Source organism: Pinus tabuliformis, chromosome 7 (genome assembly GCF_031772625.1).
Source record: "Pinus tabuliformis cultivar Carrire ecotype Pingquan chromosome 7, CPIR1, whole genome shotgun sequence".
NCBI classification, from domain to species: domain Eukaryota; kingdom Viridiplantae; phylum Streptophyta; class Pinopsida; order Pinales; family Pinaceae; genus Pinus; species Pinus tabuliformis.
Window position 1 is genome coordinate 227,840,378 of NC_142293.1, and position 17,296 is coordinate 227,857,673.

General features: G+C 41.9%; 1 protein-coding gene and 1 pseudogene across 1 annotated transcript; one reads left to right on the top strand and one right to left on the bottom strand.

The window, feature by feature from the left end:
- Positions 1-4,025: 4,025 nt before the first annotated feature.
- On the top strand, positions 4,026-5,936 carry LOC149246681 (putative aquaporin PIP1-4 pseudogene; annotated as a pseudogene).
- Positions 5,937-12,082: 6,146 nt separating this feature from the next.
- On the bottom strand, positions 12,083-13,669 carry LOC149246682 (uncharacterized). Its single transcript, XM_089442219.1, has 2 exons — positions 13,047-13,669; positions 12,083-12,707 (listed from the first exon to the last, which is right to left on the bottom strand). Exons 1-2 carry the CDS (start codon positions 13,667-13,669, stop codon positions 12,083-12,085), a joined length of 1,248 nt encoding a protein of 415 aa, XP_089298345.1.
- Between the last annotated feature and the right edge of the window lie 3,627 nt (positions 13,670-17,296).

A 17,296-nucleotide genomic window follows, 5' to 3' on the forward strand; every position in this document is an offset into this window, starting at 1 on the left:
ACCCTCATTAATAAAAACCAGACTTTACTGTCATCCATCCCAGATCATTAGGCCAACACAATGAACACATCATAACAGGCTTTATTGTGATGTCCACCTGTCACTAGGCCATACAAGCATGGATGCCACTGGATTTCTCCATCTACACTGTGAGGATTTTCTTGTCTCCTAGTCTCTTAGGCTTTACCGCAATCCAAGCCCGAATTACTAGGCCCTAAACTGAGACCCACTCTCCAGAGTTCACTGCATATCCCAAACCTGATATTACTAGGCCCAACAGAGAACAAACCACTTCTTGGCTTTACCGTATATCTTGCCATTCACTGGCAAGAATTCCTAGGCCATCTGATGCTGTTAGGGTACCACCCTAACCCCCTTATTTATGTAATGGGATCACGTCATAGTCAAGAGTCAATAAAGCCCATATTAATAATTGTAAGTGGTTAATCCGCAATTAATGACGGGACCACAGTTAGTTGCAAATGGGCCGTAGTATTAGATAGATGGTATTAATAAAACCCACGGCATTGGCCCGTGGTATTGCATGTATGAGTCATATATAAAGGATAGAGACTCCCTCCGAGGAGCATCGTGTCTTATTTTGTAATCGAGCTCTGCTCTATTGGAGGTTGCCCCCTCGAAGAGGCAAGTGAACATTACTCTCTGAATAATAAAATCATTGCTATTCTGTGTTCTGGGTATCTTTTCTTCGCATATTCTGTATTTGGGTATCATTTTGCAGGTTAAGAGCATAACAAGTGGTATCAGAGCACTTTCCAGGGCCGGTGGGATCTACATTTCTTAGCAATTTTTTTTTTTGGCTAGAGACGTGTTCCGGCGTCTTTAAACCACGAGATCTGTCGTTGAGCGCATAAACTTGCGGATTTGGGGTGGCATGCACACAGGAAATACAAGAGGTGGTCACATCTGTTGGACTCCCTTGTAACCCCTGTGGGTACCCCTTCGAGTAGTAGCGCATTAGACAGAACCGCGCACGGACTGTCTTCCACGTACCCTCTGGGTATATCAGAAGCCCCCTAGGCTCCATTGAAACCTCGCCATAGATAAACCGTCAGCCGTCTTGCGGCTACAGTACACCGAGAATAGCACTCGGAGAGATTACTTGCCCGTACGATAGGGTAGTCGGGTTGTACGGCTAAGGGTACGGTTGATCCTCCTTAGTTAGAGCCCAGAAACATTGGGCCGAGTACTACTGCCAGACCCTTATGTATATTGCGATCTGTAGCACCTGACACTCCTCAAGACCATAGTTCCCTTTTCTATCGGGGGATCACACATCATCTCTTCCAGATCCGCTTGTGCAAAGGGGTGCAACAGCAACAGACATTAGTCCCGACGTCTCGAGTTCGCAGATCAGCTATTTCGATCTATTAGATCCATCAGATCCGCAGAAGCAGTCTGTTCCGCCGCCCAAAGCTATCAGATCCGCCATTCAGATCTCTCAGCTCCACCAAATCGGAGTCGTTCCTATATCGGGGTATAATTTTCGCAGGACTTTTGGCCGCATTGACATTTTGAGGATTTGGCGACCGCAGTATTGATAAGGAAGGAGTAAAACTCCGTTGGGAGTTTTCAAAAAAAAAAAAAAAAAAAACACCCTAAAGCAAATTAGAATTGACTGTGGGGTCCAATTTTCCCCCAAAAATAACTCGTTGGTCATGCGTGTGGGTTGCTGGCCGAGCTGGCCGGTTTGTTACCGAGCCGACCGAGTTGGTGACTGGCTTGGCCAGCTCGGTAACAAACTGGCCAGCCGGCCCGTTTCCTCCACTGAGCCGAGCCGACCTGGCCAAGCCTTGGCTCAGTCTGGCTCGGCCGAGTCGGAGCCGGCTTAGCCATTTTTTAAAACATTGGGACTTTATAGTTTGCCTCTCGATTACCATGGTATTGTTCTTTCCTTTGATCATTAGAGTGTTCATCCCCATAACCTTGCTTTGGTGGGCGGCTTGAAACCTAGAAATTGGTTGCATATGACAAATTTCATCTAAACAATATTTTCTCCCACTTGACCTGGTGATTGGCCTTTTGTTTGCTAGGAGCTATTGGCCTAAGGATATTTGGCTTGGCTTCATTGTCGATCTTGACCATTGATCCAATGAGAGGTCTTTCCTCCAAACAATTCTTATTCATAGTCCTTTGTTTCCTCTACCTCCATGTTACGCTTACATCTTCACTATTCAAGTAGTTGTTTTTGCTGGGCCCTCTTCTTCCATTGACTCAAGGCACCTTTGGGAGCTTAGCCCTCTTCATGTATTTGTGCATCTACAAGCCACCACTCACCTAAGGTCCACCTTCTTCCCTTTTAGATTATAGGCTTTCCGTTCCAAAAAATGGCCTTTTATACTTGTAGGTCACCATGCCCAAACACAGGACATTCATCATCTCTACCCTCGAGTCAACGCGCCTCTACACTCTACCATGCATGCACCAGCAACAGTCACATAGCTACGCGTTCTAGGAGCGAAATGAAATATTTGACAACATAGGCATCCACAGATCACTCTTGTTAGAGAAATCCATGGATCACAGCATGTTCTCTCATATGCTCCAAATCTTCTACAAAATAACCTGGCAAAATAACAAGGTGTGGATAGTTTTCTGCTTTCTCTAGACATCCTCTTGATCTACCTGTACTAGATGGCTGCTTTGATTTTGATCCCTGATCCTGCTTCTCTTTTTTGCTGCTGCTCAGCTTTTTGTAGGAGCTTGCATTTCCTGCCAGAATTTCCTTGTAGGAAGGAGGAAGGGCAGCACCCCCCGCAGAGGAACTCATGGATGGAGACTAACCAGAAACCCTCACCTAACCAAAAACCTTAGCCCTTTACCAGCTCATCTCCTCGAGATTACTGATTAATTGGTCTTACATTCCTGTGTTAATAGTAAATATTGGCTGTTTACAACATACTTCAGCTGCAAGTTGGTGTTATCATATGGGGATCATTCTTTAGTTTAAAATTTGAATTTGTAGGTGACCTTATTACCAATTTGGGTTATCTGCATAAGCATGAGAAGGATATTGTTTTTGTCTTCTGTGTGGTTCTTTGACGGTAAACTAATGATGTTCTATTTCGGTAATAGTTTTTTCAAAGGTCATGGCACCCTATTGTAAAATTTTGAGGCTTTTCGTGTTTGAAACTAATAGAGTTGAGCCAATTTGGTGTGTATCAGATTCAGTTAGTGACAACACTAAAACTATTTGTTTTGGTAAAATTTCCAATTCCAAGTTATTTCGAAGTGATCGTGAATTATGATTTGAAAATCAATTGATAAAGAGATTTTTTTTATTGAAGCTTGGCCTCTAGCCCTAACAAATGTACTTTGTAAGAAGTCGAATCTCCAACAATGTGTTTTATGAGTCATTAATGTGTGACATAAACAGTTCTGTATTCTCAGCTTGGATCTCTTGCCAAAATCTGCAAAACAACTCTGTAGAGCAGAAATTAAGAGTCTTTCACAGCAGGGATAAAAAATTCCGTTACAGACAGGCAATGGGAGTTGGAATAACCTCCAAACCAAAAATCCCCTTCTTTTTATTTCTCAATGTCCATGATAAAAACAAAAGAATTCTGTGATTATATGATAAATTCTCCTATTTTGAGCAAATACTGTTGAAACAGACTCCACAACTGTACCTAAATTTCTCAACTAAAACTATTAACTATCCACCACTGGACCATAAACATAAAATTTATTAGACATGACTAATTTAAAACATTTCCCAGCGATGTCATAACAAGCGTACAACTCTATAAAACTTGAAAATGACCTCACTTCATCTGAAATCTGTGTACGTAACGGGCAGTGCATGAAGCTGCCTACTGTTCCTAGGAAAATCTGCATAGTGGTCCAAAATGTTTATCAAAGTCATTGAGTCATATTGGTCATATAAGCTTTCAATGTGGGCCATTTAGAGTCAAAGCAAGTCAAGTGCTGCCCTCTCGTGTTTATTGAAGGCTAATAGATTTCCAGATAGGTATATATGTTTATCACATTAATTGAGAATGTAAATGGGGTTGGATGCAATGTGGTTAATTTTGATTTGCAGCATGATTTTAATTTCTAAATTTCAGAAAATAAAAGGAAAAATTTCTTTGTTCTTTTGTATTTGAAGTTTTGGAAAATAAAAATTAATTCTCTTATAGTTGAGATTTTGGGTGGCATTGATTGTTATGGAGAGAATGGTAAATGGTATAAAATCCAATGTCCTCAGATGCATATATGGATGTTATGAAATATATTTTTCAGATTTTCGTTCCTATACATTTATTTGTAGTTCTTAGTGGGTAGTTAGGAAAAGTTTGCCAGGACTAGTTGGGTTAGCCATTAAGGTTAGTTTTTATATCTTGACTATTCAATTAGATAGCTGAGTCTACATACGTGCTCTTAAAATTGTGAAAACTAAAGAGTTAGTGGTAAATGAGCAATAATTTCCAATTTCTTTAACAACGACAAGAAAATTTTAGCCAACTGGAAAAGGGCTTCAGTTACCAATTAATTTTCGGAGTAGTCTACCTAGGCGGTAGAATGGCCCGTTTTCCGGCACCGGCCGGAAAATCGTCCGGCTCCAGCCACCGGGAATGTCTCCGCTCCGCCACCCTCCTTCTCCGCTTCTCCACCACGCTCCCCTGGCAATCCTGACATTCCCTGACACGGCCTGACAAAAAATCGGATTCGGATCGCAGGGAATGGGGCCTGACATCCCCTGACAGACTACTCCGATCGGGGACGAGCTATTGTAGCCGCGGTGTATTGTTCCGGGGAGTTGCAGACGTTAAGGTCGGGGCGAACAAGTATTCCGAGAGGCAGCCGCTGGGGACTGCGACACAGACGAGGGAAAAGGATTACAAGGAGCCGGATCCCGCGTCACTGTTCGAACCCGGGGAGTTGGCGTCATGGTCCTTCTGGAGGGCGGGTATTGCAGAGTTCATGGCGACTTTCTTGTTTCTTTACATCATGATCCTCACGGTCATGGGTGTCAAGAGGGCCGACAATGTTTGCACTAGATCTGTTGGAATTCAGGGGATTGCATGGACCTTTGGGGGAATGATCTTCTGTCTCGTCTATTGCACAGTATTTCAGGTGGTCACATTAACCCAGCCTTGACCTTTGGGCTGTTCTTAGCCAGAAAGCTGTCTCTGCCCCGGGCTGTGTTCTACATGATATGTCAGTGCTTGGGAGCCATCTGTGGCGCTGGTGTTGTGAAGGGCTTCATGGAAGGCGAGTACCAAGCGGACGGTGGAGGTGCTAACTCTGTGGCTCATGGCTACACCAAGGGAGATGGCTTGGGTGCTGAGATTGTGGGGTGGAGGTGCTAACTCTGTGGCTCATGGCTACACCAAGGGAGATGGCTTGGGTGCTGAGATTGTGGGAACCTTTGTTCTGGTCTACATCATTTTCTCTGCTACCGATGCCAAACGAAGCGCCCGTTATTCTCTCGTTCCTCTGCTAGCACCACTTCCAATAGGGTTTGCAGTTTTTCTGGTTCACCTTGCCACAATTCCCATCGCTGGAACTGGCATCAACCCTGCCCGAAGCTTGGGAGCTGCCATCAACTACAACAAGTCTCATGTTTGGGATGACCATTGGATTTTCTGGGTCGGTCCATTCTTGGGCGCTGGCTTGGCAGCTATTTACCACCAGATGATCATTCGTGCCATTCCCTTCAAAACTCGCTCCTAGAAACAGCCCAGCCTAGCCCAGCATATTGGAGAGGGGGCTTAAACTTTAAGGCTGAGAGGTCTGTTAACGCATGTGTATTGTCGTCTGATAAATGGTTTTACAGGATGGATGATATCCATATATTATGTTTTAAGTGTGATTTAGGCCAGCGGAAGCCACTGGCAGATTCTGCTCTCGTGGGCTTCAGTGGAGTGTATTATTCCTCTCACTGTAAAATAATGGACACTTTGGTTGTTGCACTCAGTGGGTCTGTCTGTAAATTTCGTCTTTATCTTCTTTTTTAATGGAAGTTATAGCCAGTGTGGTTGAAAAAAAGTCTAGTTTCTGGAACAGCTAATTCTGGTTTCTGAAACGAGTTTAACGAACAACAGGCGTGACTTTAGTTAGAATACCATCTTCTCTGGTTTCTTTTCATTTATATAACATACATTGTTATTGTTATTATTGTGCCTGAATGATATAGTGTGTTCATTCCTTACCATCTGTGAGTGATTTAATAGTTTTCATCGTTATCATCATCTTTGAATTTTATAAAATCTTCTGTTTCTGTCTTCATTGCATTCTTTCCTGATATCTGCAATGCAAAAGAAAAGTAAGGGAGCCATCAACAGCAGGGGCTGTCATCAAATGTCATGCGCAGAAGAGGATTCAGGGTACTCCCAACTTGAGAGAATATTTACAGGATGTACCCACTTTTGGAAATCCTCTTATGCATAACCAGTATTTTCACCCCATTGAAGAGTTTTTTGTGACTGAGAACGATATGGTAATGGAGGACATTGTTGTGGATATCCAGACAATGTCAAGGGAAACACAAGTACTATATCACAGAGCAGGGCCTCGGTCTAAGATACGTTTTAGCCCTGATGAAGTCCATGCTGCCATTGTTACATGTGGGAGGTTATCACCTGGCGTTAACGCAGTCATCGGAGAGCTTGTAATTGGTCTCTGGTTTCGGTATGGAGTAAGGGATATAAGAGGGATCAGGTCAGGCTATCGTGGGTTTTATTCATCACTACTCCTTTTCATTATGAATCAACATGTCTCTAGTGGAATCATATCCACCAATAATGTTTCCTATTATGGTCTTTGCCAAGTCAATTGATTTAGAGAATGACCCCAGGTCATTTAGGACTACTATGAGCAAAAGCTTGAGCGAGTGAACTGCGATGACAAATTCATAAATGGCTAGTACTGACCTCCAAAGCCAAGGTGAGAATGTCGGTGCTTGATAAGAATGGAGCTACATTTGAGCCCTTGGCTTATGAGCTCAAAATTGAACTCAAATCATAAAGAGATTCTATTTAATGTCAATAGCATTCTTACAGATCCCCCCACACCTTGATGGCTATTAGTACTCTGCTTCTAGCAGCTAATGAGGCTAAGGCAACCGATGTTGTCGATAACTGGCATTCTGCTTGCTGGCTACTAGAAGGTCGTGGATGAACACTACCTATGGCATTGCTGCTAGCAACTAGCCCTCATCTAGTCAATTACGTACTTACCTCTAGTGATTCTAAAAAATGAGATGCAACCAATGCCCTTATTTGCCATTAACTCGTCATTTACTCCTATTTTAGTTGATCCACATGGTACTTAATGGCTTTGCGCAAGAATAACAATTAGTTCTTGACTCAATAGTTCTTGAATCTTCAAAGTATCAAGATTCACGTTAGTACATCCAAAAAGTCATTGTGACATGTCGCTATCTTTGCCGTTGAACCTTGGTGTGTGGTCTGGCATGCCACATTCTTCACCGCTGAACCACAACCCCATTAGCCTTTTCATAGATAATGGCTAAATGCTTTAATGTAATTACAATCTGATGGACTTAGAACCTTTAGACCTTCACGGATTATCAAGGGATTACTGGCCAGCCTGGTTTTATGTGGTTGACATGATTTATTAACTTGACTGGAGATGCTAAGTGAAATTTTCAGGATGCAATTTTTAATATGAACCCCATAAAGGGTATCCTATTTATTGTTGTGAGTGTTTTATAGAAATCACATTTTCTGATATCTCCAAACTTCAAAGTGATTAACTGAAAACAGGGTGCACAATTTGATTGATAACAATTATAATATATGTGTGAAAGTAGCTCATCTGCAGAATAGGTATTATTGAAGGATGAGCATAAAGTAACAGGAATTGCCACAAAATCTAAGTAGGGCAGTGAACCTCTCCACTCATGTTTAGATTCCAACTCGGTTGACAGTTAAAATGAATGATTTCATAACTTTTTTTTTTGTAAGCTGCAGTGTTGCTCTACTTTTCTATTACTTCAAATCAAAAATACACAGTATGAGTAAGGTTGCCTTCAACTCGCCCTCTTGGGGAAACCGAGTATTTCAGCCACCTAAAGTTTTTGATAGCCAACCAAAAATAGAAAATCCATAGTCTGATTATCCAAGCTAAATACACTAAACAGTCTTGCAGATTTCTAATTCTACTTGCATGCATATATCTATTTTCCTCTTCTAATACTTTAAACAAACTGAAATTATCTATACTATGCAGCTTCATAAAAAATAATACATATCTATCTTTAATCAGCTTCTGCCTTTGGTCGCTGGTTTGTCTCCTTGTTTGCATTCTGCTGCCCTTCCCTTATCATTTGCTGAATCTCCTCAAGCTTCTTCTCTTGCATCTCCAATGTAATCTGAATGATCCTCAGCTCCCTCCTTAGGTTGGGGACTCCTTGCGCCAGTTCTGCCATCTCTGTTGCAGCTTGTTCCAAAGCTTTAGCCAACAATCTCTTCATCACCCAGTAGATATGCAAAGACTGTTTAAATAGGGACATTCTTCCCCTAGTGTTGCCAGGGTCGTGGAGTAGAAACTCCCAATCTTCCATCTCTGAGTCAGACTGAGCTTGCAGCGCATCTTCCTCCATATTCTGGATAATTCTCCTGATTCTTGGATTCGTGTTCTGATTATACGCCTTTTCTGCTTGTTGAATTTTCTTGTCCAACGACCGGCTTGTCTTTTTACCCGGTCTCCCTCTCTGCCCCTGTCGTCCTCCCCTTACTCCTCCGTATCTGCTCGTTCCTCTGCCTCTCCTGCTGCTCGGCTCCAGCCCACTACCCGCGCCTCTTCTTGCTCTCTGTCTGCCGCGCTGCCTTACCTTTCCCTCCCGCTGTCCTAGCTGCTCGTCACTGGTTTGCTGGGTGTCCCAGCCTCCTACGTTTCCGCCTCATTCCTTACCTTGCCTGCCTTGATCTTGCTGGTCCTCCTCTTCCTCAGAGTCATCATATATTTCATATATCTCCTCTACAATCTCTTCCTTCGCTACCGCCTTGCCCTTCCTATCCCTGTCTCTGCGCTCCGCGGCTTCCAGTTCCTCTATTGCCCTTGCTCTCTTCCTGGTTTCCATAGCGTCCTCAGTAAGTTTTCGACGCAACCTCGCTCTGTGCCAGCTCTCCACCACCTTTTCTCTCCTCGCTCTCTGAGTTCCTAAACAGTTTCCTCGTTGTCGATTCTTTCGCTGCCTCCCGTTTATAGTCTTCCTTGCTCTAATCCGCCTACCTGTCAACTTGGCCTTCCGCTGCCACCTGTTACTTTGTCCTCTGCCTTTCCTATCACTTATCCTTCTTCCCTCATTTCCATTTATGGATTCTGACATACCGTTTTTTCCTCCTCTCCGATCACTTGCGTTTATTATCTTGCTGCGTGGTGGTTGATTCTTACCTATCGTCGCACGCTTCTGCTGTACTGTAGCTTGCCTGCCCATTATATCATTCCCCCGCCTTGACTGACACTCATTAAATTTCTGGGATTGCCGATCCATCTCACCTGTCCGCCGCACGAATGCTATGATTCTCGTTTGCTGCTTGCCCTTTATTTCCATTTGTTGCTTGTTCATGGTCATAATTAATAATACCGCCTCCCATTCTCTATTGGGCCGCAACGTTCTCCACTGATTGTCTATTTTGCTGTTTCGACCCTTGCAGCCCCAATTCGCAAGGAAATCTGCCGCTCGATTTCCATTCCTTTTCACATGATTAAAGATTTTATAGTCGATTCTTTTTAGTAGGTCCGCCATTTCTTGAACAATCCCTGCCGTTCGCCAGCTATTGGTGATCTGCTCCCAGTTCTTCCCGTTGTTAAGTTTCTTTAGTATTTCAATTGCTATCTGAGAGTCTCCTTCTATCTCCAGGTTTCTATAGCCATTTCTAATCGCGATTCTGAGGCCTTGGTGGATCGCCCATAACTCGGCCTCATTATTTGTCATCTCCCCGCCCCACTCTGCATAGATCCATCTGGTGTTTCTCTGGCTGTCTTGCAAGATACCTTCGAATCCGGCATTACCTGGGTTCCACTTCGATGCCCCGTCAAAGTTTAACTTCATAAAATTACCTTTTGGATATGCGAACTTGTCATAGCTTTGAGATCTCATACTATTTCTGCCAATTTTTTTGTTATGCACCATTTCAAATTTCAAATTTAATTTCTTTAAAATTTGCTCCTCTCCCTGATCTACTTTCCAATCATCCGCATCCCATTTTTCCACCAGAATTGATTCTCTGGTTAAGTTCACTACTCTGTTCCATATTGTTTCCGCGTTTTTAGCTTTGTCTTGGAATACTCTGCGGTTCCTTTCTTTCCATAACATCCAAATCACAAAACCTGCAATGAGATCCCAGGCCTTTCGGACTACTTTACATTGGAATTTTTCCTTTTGCCAATGAAAAATTACTTCATTTATTTCTCTCGGGGACCCCTCAAGTTTCTGGAATAGTTTTCCGGTTTCAATCCATAGCTTCCTGGCATAAACACACTTGATTAATAGATGATCTTGAGTTTCAGCTTCCTTATTGCATAGGTAACATTTTGAAGGTCCACTGAAACCTTTCTTTTGGAGTTTATCCCACGTCAGGATCTTGCCCTTAGCTACTGGCCATGCAAATAAGATAATTTTCGGCCACCAATTGTTACCCCAGATGACCTTCCAGTCTTGGTTTTCTTCATTGGTCCCCTGTTGGTCTGCCAGATAGTATGCCTCCTTGACTGTGAAGGATCCTTTCATTGAATTCCCCCATCTGAGGATATCCCTACCCGTTCGAGCTTTTATTTTCCTGGACTCTACCTCTTCCATAAACGCTTCCTGTTGCTCTTGATCTATCTCGAAACCCCATTCCTCTGGTGTTATCCATTTCCGCCAGATTCCATCCAATTCGTCCTCTTTCCAATAATCTTTGACATATATACGGTTATCCCCTATTTTTTCCTGTATGTTTTGGATTTTTTGTATTCTGCTCATTTTCTCTCTTTGCTGCCATTTCTCATCCCAGAATTTGGCTTCCCCTCCTCCTCGAATTTCCCAGAAAGCATTCTTTTCTACTATATCACGATTTTGTCGAGCTAGATCCCAGATTGCCGAGCCTTTCAGGGTTTCCTGCATCCGGTAGATATCCTCCGTAGTGTTTGGCATATTGTACTTGTGCCTCCATAGTGTCTTCCATAGGTCATTGCCCCCTCTTAGCCATCGCCACCAAAGTTTTGCACCAAGCACTTTGTTGAGTCTATCCGGATCGCGCAGACCCAAGCCTCCTTCCTCCTTTCGTTTCGTTAGGTGTTTCCATGATACTAGGGCCCACTTCTTCTGTTGGGTCGATCCTCCCCAAATGAACTTCCTCATAATTTCTCTGATCTTGGTGCAGACTCCTTGTGGTACCGCCATAATCGATAGCGGATATATGGGGATTGCCCACAATACTGATTTTACTAAAACAATCCTTCCAGCAATATTTAAAGTTCTGAAGGCCCAGTTAGCCACTCTGTTTTTTAATTTCTCTAAAGACTCCTTGCCAATTTTTCTGCCTTTTAGAGTTGAAATCCAGTAAGTTTCCCAAGTATTTAGTTGGGAGATCCCCTTGCTTAAAACCTAGCATCCTGGTCAAGTGGATTTTGACTGCCTCCATGGTATTGAATATAAAGGTGCATGACTTTTCCTTGTTGATCTCCAACCCAGATGCTTCCGCAAATAAGTCCAAAACCTTCTTCAGATTTCTCACTTCTTTTACGGTTGGCTCCCCAAATAACATGATATCATCAACGAATTGCTGATGGGTTATAGGAAATTCATTACCCCATAGTCTTAGCCCTTTGATTTTATTTGCTGCTCTTTCTTTTTTAAGATACCTACCCAGACCCTCTGCTGCTAGTATAAATAGGAAAGGAGATAAGGGTTCACCTTGTCTTATTCCTCTAGATGCCTTAAAGGTTTTCGAGGGAGTTCCATTGACTAATATTGAAAAGTTTGGAGTTGATATGAGACTATGAACCCACTTTATCCACCTAGTACCAAAACCGAAACTTCCCAAGATTTCTTCCAAGTATTGCCAGTTGATTCTATCATAAGCTTTCAACAAGTCCAGTTTAATCATCATTCCTTTTGCTTCTTTGCCTTCAGTGAATGAATTACTTCTTGAGTAACCACTAAACCATCTAGAATTTGTCTACCTTCAACGAAACCAGTTTGTTCAGGGGATATTAATCTATCTAACAGGAGTTTCAGTCTTTTGGCCATCAGCGATGCAATTATTTTGTAGATAACATTACATAGGGCAATGGGTCTAAATCCCTTAGCATCCTCTGAATTGTCATTTTTTGGAATCAAAGTGAAAAAAGTAGAGTTAATGGTTGGCCATACCTTTTGATTTATACAGGATTCTTCTATCAGGTCCAGAATCTCCCATCCCATAAAGTGCCAACACGCTTGATAGAAATCAACCGTAAAACCGTCCGGTCCTGGCGCTGTACCCTTCTTCATGCTCATCACCACATCCTCCACCTCTTCCAAACTAGCTGCTCTCATTAGGGCTCTATTCTGGTCTTCAGTTACTATGCTGGGAATGGCCTTGCAAACTTCTTTTATAGCTTTAGACCTGTCTATGTGGGGTTCAGTCAATATTCCTTTGTGGTATTCCATCAGCACTTTTTCAATTCCTTCCTGTTCAACAATCCTCTCTCCACTCTCGTTCTTGATAGATAGTATCGTATTCCTTTGCCTGTGTTGTATCATTGCTTGATGAAAAAATTTAGTGTTCCTTTCCCCCTCCCTAAGCCACTTTATTCTAGACTTCTGTCTCCATAAAACTTCTTCCTGCTTTCTCCTCTCCTCCAGTTTTCCTATAATTATCCCTTCTTCTCTGCAAGTTTCCTCTGTCCTACCTTCATTTATTATCCTTTGTTGCAGAGCTTCCATTTCTTCTTCCAACTTCTGTTTTTCCTCCATGATGTTTCCGAATTCTTCCTTGTTCCATTTCTTTATCCTTCCTTTTAACTCTTTAAGTTTAAGTTGGAAGGTATGCATTTTTCCCTTTCCCTGTACTGTGCTTTGCTTCCACCATTCTTCCATTTTTTTTATAAATTCCGGGTCTCTAAGCCAAAAAGCTTCAAATCTGAAGGGCTTCTTGCCAAGGTTATTCTTAATATCCACTTCCAGTCTAATTGGCCAGTGATCTGAGCCAAGGGATGGCATGATCTTTGCTTCTATGAATACATCTTTGTTCATAATTGTTTCTGATACTAAGAACCGATCTAATCTGGATGCTATTTGATTCCTTCCCCCTCTCCTGTTATTCCATGTATAGACTCCGTTGATAGTTTGTAAATCTACCAGCCTCAGACCATCTATCATGTCATTGAACATTTCCATATATTGATCTGTTTTCCTTATACCTCCCTTTTTCTCTTCTAGAGACCGGATTAAATTGAAATCTCCTCCTACAATCCATGCTGTCTCCGGATGTAATCTTCGAGTTGCTTGCATATTTTTAATGAAGTTTTCTCTGTCTCCCGGAGTATGAGGACCATAAACCCCTGAAATAATAACCCTTTCCTTCGTCCCCGCTATTCTTCCTGTGCCTGTAAGGATTCTGGTCATGCTGGTCCAGCTCTCAAAAATTATCTCGTTTGGGTTCCACAATATTGCAATGCCGCCCGCTGATCCGATTGCATCTTGTCCCATGACTTCGTATTGGAGTTTGCTGTTTTTGATTATTCCTTCCATCTGCTGCATGGTGATCTTTGTCTCTTGGAGGATCATAATACTTGGTCTGTCTTTTCTAAGTTTCTCTTTCATATATCTCTGCTTACCCTTACTATTCAGACCCCTAATATTCCAACTGATAATAATCATTTTAAACTTTTGGAGGAGTGGAAAAATACCTGTGACAGAGGTATCACTTTACCTGAGTTTATCAATACTTCGCCAACTGTTTGGATCGTTTCATTCATCGTTTTCCTCCCTCTTTTCCTGCTGCTTTTGCCAGCACCGCCAATTCCCATCTGACCTCTTTCCTGTTCTCCTGATGTGATATCCTGTTTATCCATATTCTCCCCTTTTTTGTCTTTGTATTTTTGAAATGCCTCCTTATATAATTGTTTTTGACTGTCTGGTATGAATCTTTCGTCCAAGTTTTTCCATTCCTGAATTAGTTGTCTCATAATCCTTTCTTCCTCTGCCTCGTTTTCCTTCTGGATTTCCGTCTCCATTTGGGTTTGGTTAGTTAGTATTTCTATCTTTTCAGCAGCTTCCTCTTCATTCATTACTCTTGCTCCTGTGTCTTTCTCTCTGGTTTCCTTGACTATTTCCATGGGTTCATTCTCTGGATCTTCTTCCTCTTCCACTTTGTCCTCACCCTCTTCACTATTTTCCTGGAGGATTTTGAACTTGTTCTGACTTTCGATGCTCAGTGATTTCGCTTGTTTCTGTGTTTTTAGACCTTCTTTACCAGCTTTCTTCTTTCTGGTACCCTGTTGGAAACCCTTGTCTGACTCCTCAGTTCTCTCTGCTTCCCTTTGCTGTTCTTCCTTTTTCCTTATGTATTCTTCCTCCTTGTTTAATGGGCATTGTCTGTATAGGTGTCCATACTCATGGCATCTTCTGCATCTGAAGGGGATATGCTCATAATCTAATGGCTGTTGCCATACTTCATCATGATATTCTAGTTCTATGTATTCCGGCAGAGGTTTGGCTATATTCATGTATACACATAATCTTGCATATGATGTATACTTGCCTTTTTTCGTTGCTTCCGCTACCTTGACAAAGGCACCAATCGTGTTGCCTATCCCCTCCATAATCTCAGGATCCCAAAATTCCACTGGTAATCCAAACAGTCTGACCCAGATCGGGGCTTCCAGCATCTTTTCATTATCAGGGTTATATCTTTCTTCCCAGTACTTCATGAACAGTCCTGCATTGTTCATGAAATATGGCCCTTCCTCGAAAACCCTTTCTTTATCCCCCAGATTCGCAAATATGGCTGTAAAAAACCCTTTTGCTCCTAGTTTCAGCTCAATGTGCCCTTTTGGCCTCCATCTTTGGTAAATCCACCTATGTAGTTCTTTTTCAGTAGGCCAATACCCTACGAACTTGCAGATCAATGCATGATCTTTCATGTAGCTGTTGTATTCCTCCAGCTTGTTGTTGGGTATTACGTATCTAGGTTTTTTCTGAGCCCTTGGTAAGCACTTTCCTCCGGTCTTCATTTGCCACAAATTGCCCATCACTGGTGCTTCTTTATTATTCTCCCTGGCATCGTTCTGGTTGCCGCTGCCGCTTGCCTCTCCTGCAACGATATTCTTATAGGAGGGGATCTCTCCCCTCCCTTGCCGATTTTCCATTTTTGCCCTCAGCACAAACTGACTTATGAGCTTCCGCTCCTGTGCTAGGGTTTCTTACTATCCCTTTCGCTCCAACCCCGGCTTCTCCTGCTCGTTTCCCCTGCGCGCGTTTCTTCCAGCCCTCCCTGCTATTTCGCCTGCAAACCCTAGCCCGCCGATTGCAGCCGACTCTCCTGTTCCTTCATCACCTCCCGGTCCAAGAATCTTCAAAATGTGGCCATCTGTGGTCGAATGATTTCATAACTTAAGCCTTCAGACCTGGCAATAATAATCATAAAGCATACATGTATCAAACCCAATTGGGCTATCAAGTATTATTGATTGATAAAGACACCAAATCTCTGTAAACTTCAAAGAGCTGTTGAAATAGTTCCCTATTAAGCAGATGTGAAATCACTACACATCAGAACTTGAAGTCCCTAGATTTATTAATGAAGTCTTCTTGTACGACTAATAAATTTATCTGAGCTCAGATATAGCTAGATTCCATGACGTCAGAATTAAGAGGGCATAGATATGCTTCATCTAGGTCATTATCCATATCTAACACAAACAAAGATTGATTTCAAAGTGGTGTTTTCCAAGAATGTATATGAATAATGAAAAATGCACCTGTTTAAAGCTACTATGGCTTTGTTTCATTTAACATTCCATGTAAACTGATAAAATAAACTAACAGTTGTTTATTCAAAGAAACTCAGTTAGCGAGATTAATATGTTTCCAGAGGCACAAATATGACAATTATCGATAGTACATAACACAAACTTAACCTGAAAATGTGTACTATAATTAAGTGAGGATTTATTGTAAGCATGCTACATGGGTTAGATTTTGTTTAGCAAAGCAATCAACACCCTTTTCTTTGATTTTTGGTAGACTACTCCCTTTGGCCTGAAAGCCAACCCCTATTACATTGAAAATGATCAACTTTACAGAGAAATAAAGCTACTAGCTTTAAGGAATGAAATCCTAACAATAAACTAAAATAAAACAATCTCTGGCATGTTACAGGAAATCTGGAAATGGAATGCTTCAAATCTGAATTAGATCCACAGTTGATTGCTGACCCAATGCCTTGAAATCTGATATATACTCCACAATTGCTGATTCTTCTCCATAAAATCTGAGACATGAAGCTGTTCCCTGAAAATCTGTCAGATATCCTTTAAACAACGCAAATTTTGCCACCTATCTGTTGTCACACAACACCTTTTTCTTTTACCAGGAGGAGTATTCTCCCTTGAGGAAGAGTAACTCAAATTAAATCTTGAGCATTTTGCTTGTTTAAAGCATCAGGTGGTTTTGAAACATGAACTACAAAATGAGTGCCCAAAGGAGCAGATTCAAAATACATAGAGGCGCCACTGGTTTGTGTGTCTAGCTTTCGACGGCTCTCCTCTGGCTCACATAGCTTCGCTTTTCACTTAATACATTCCAAAACACCGTTGGTTCATCCGCAGACTTTATCAAATCCTTTGACAGTCTATTACCCACTACAACACTGTTTGTTCCTCTGAAGATTCATTTGCAGATTTCAAGAATCTGTTCACTTCCATTCCTGCCCTTCCAGAGATGTAGTGTATAGATACAAAAGGAAGTTACAAATTTACAACATACACTTTTTAAGCTTGAAATGAAGCCATAGAAAATGGATGCACCGTTAGAATTAGTATTCAAAATTTCTCATTTTGTGACCAAATCACTCTCTTTGTTTAATGCTTTAGAAAATCAAATAACCGTATTCTATTACCGTGCCACAACTGAATGATATACAGACAAAATCAATAAGAGCCATGCTAAATATGAGCTATAACTCATTCATATAGTTGAATTACCAATGTCAAGCCATTCATAGGCAAATATAAAAGAGATCAACGCTGGTCCATAAGGCAAAGTAGAAAAGAAAAGAAAAGGTACCTTAGATCACTAATTCACTCACTGAATGCTAAAAAGGACTAAAACAAG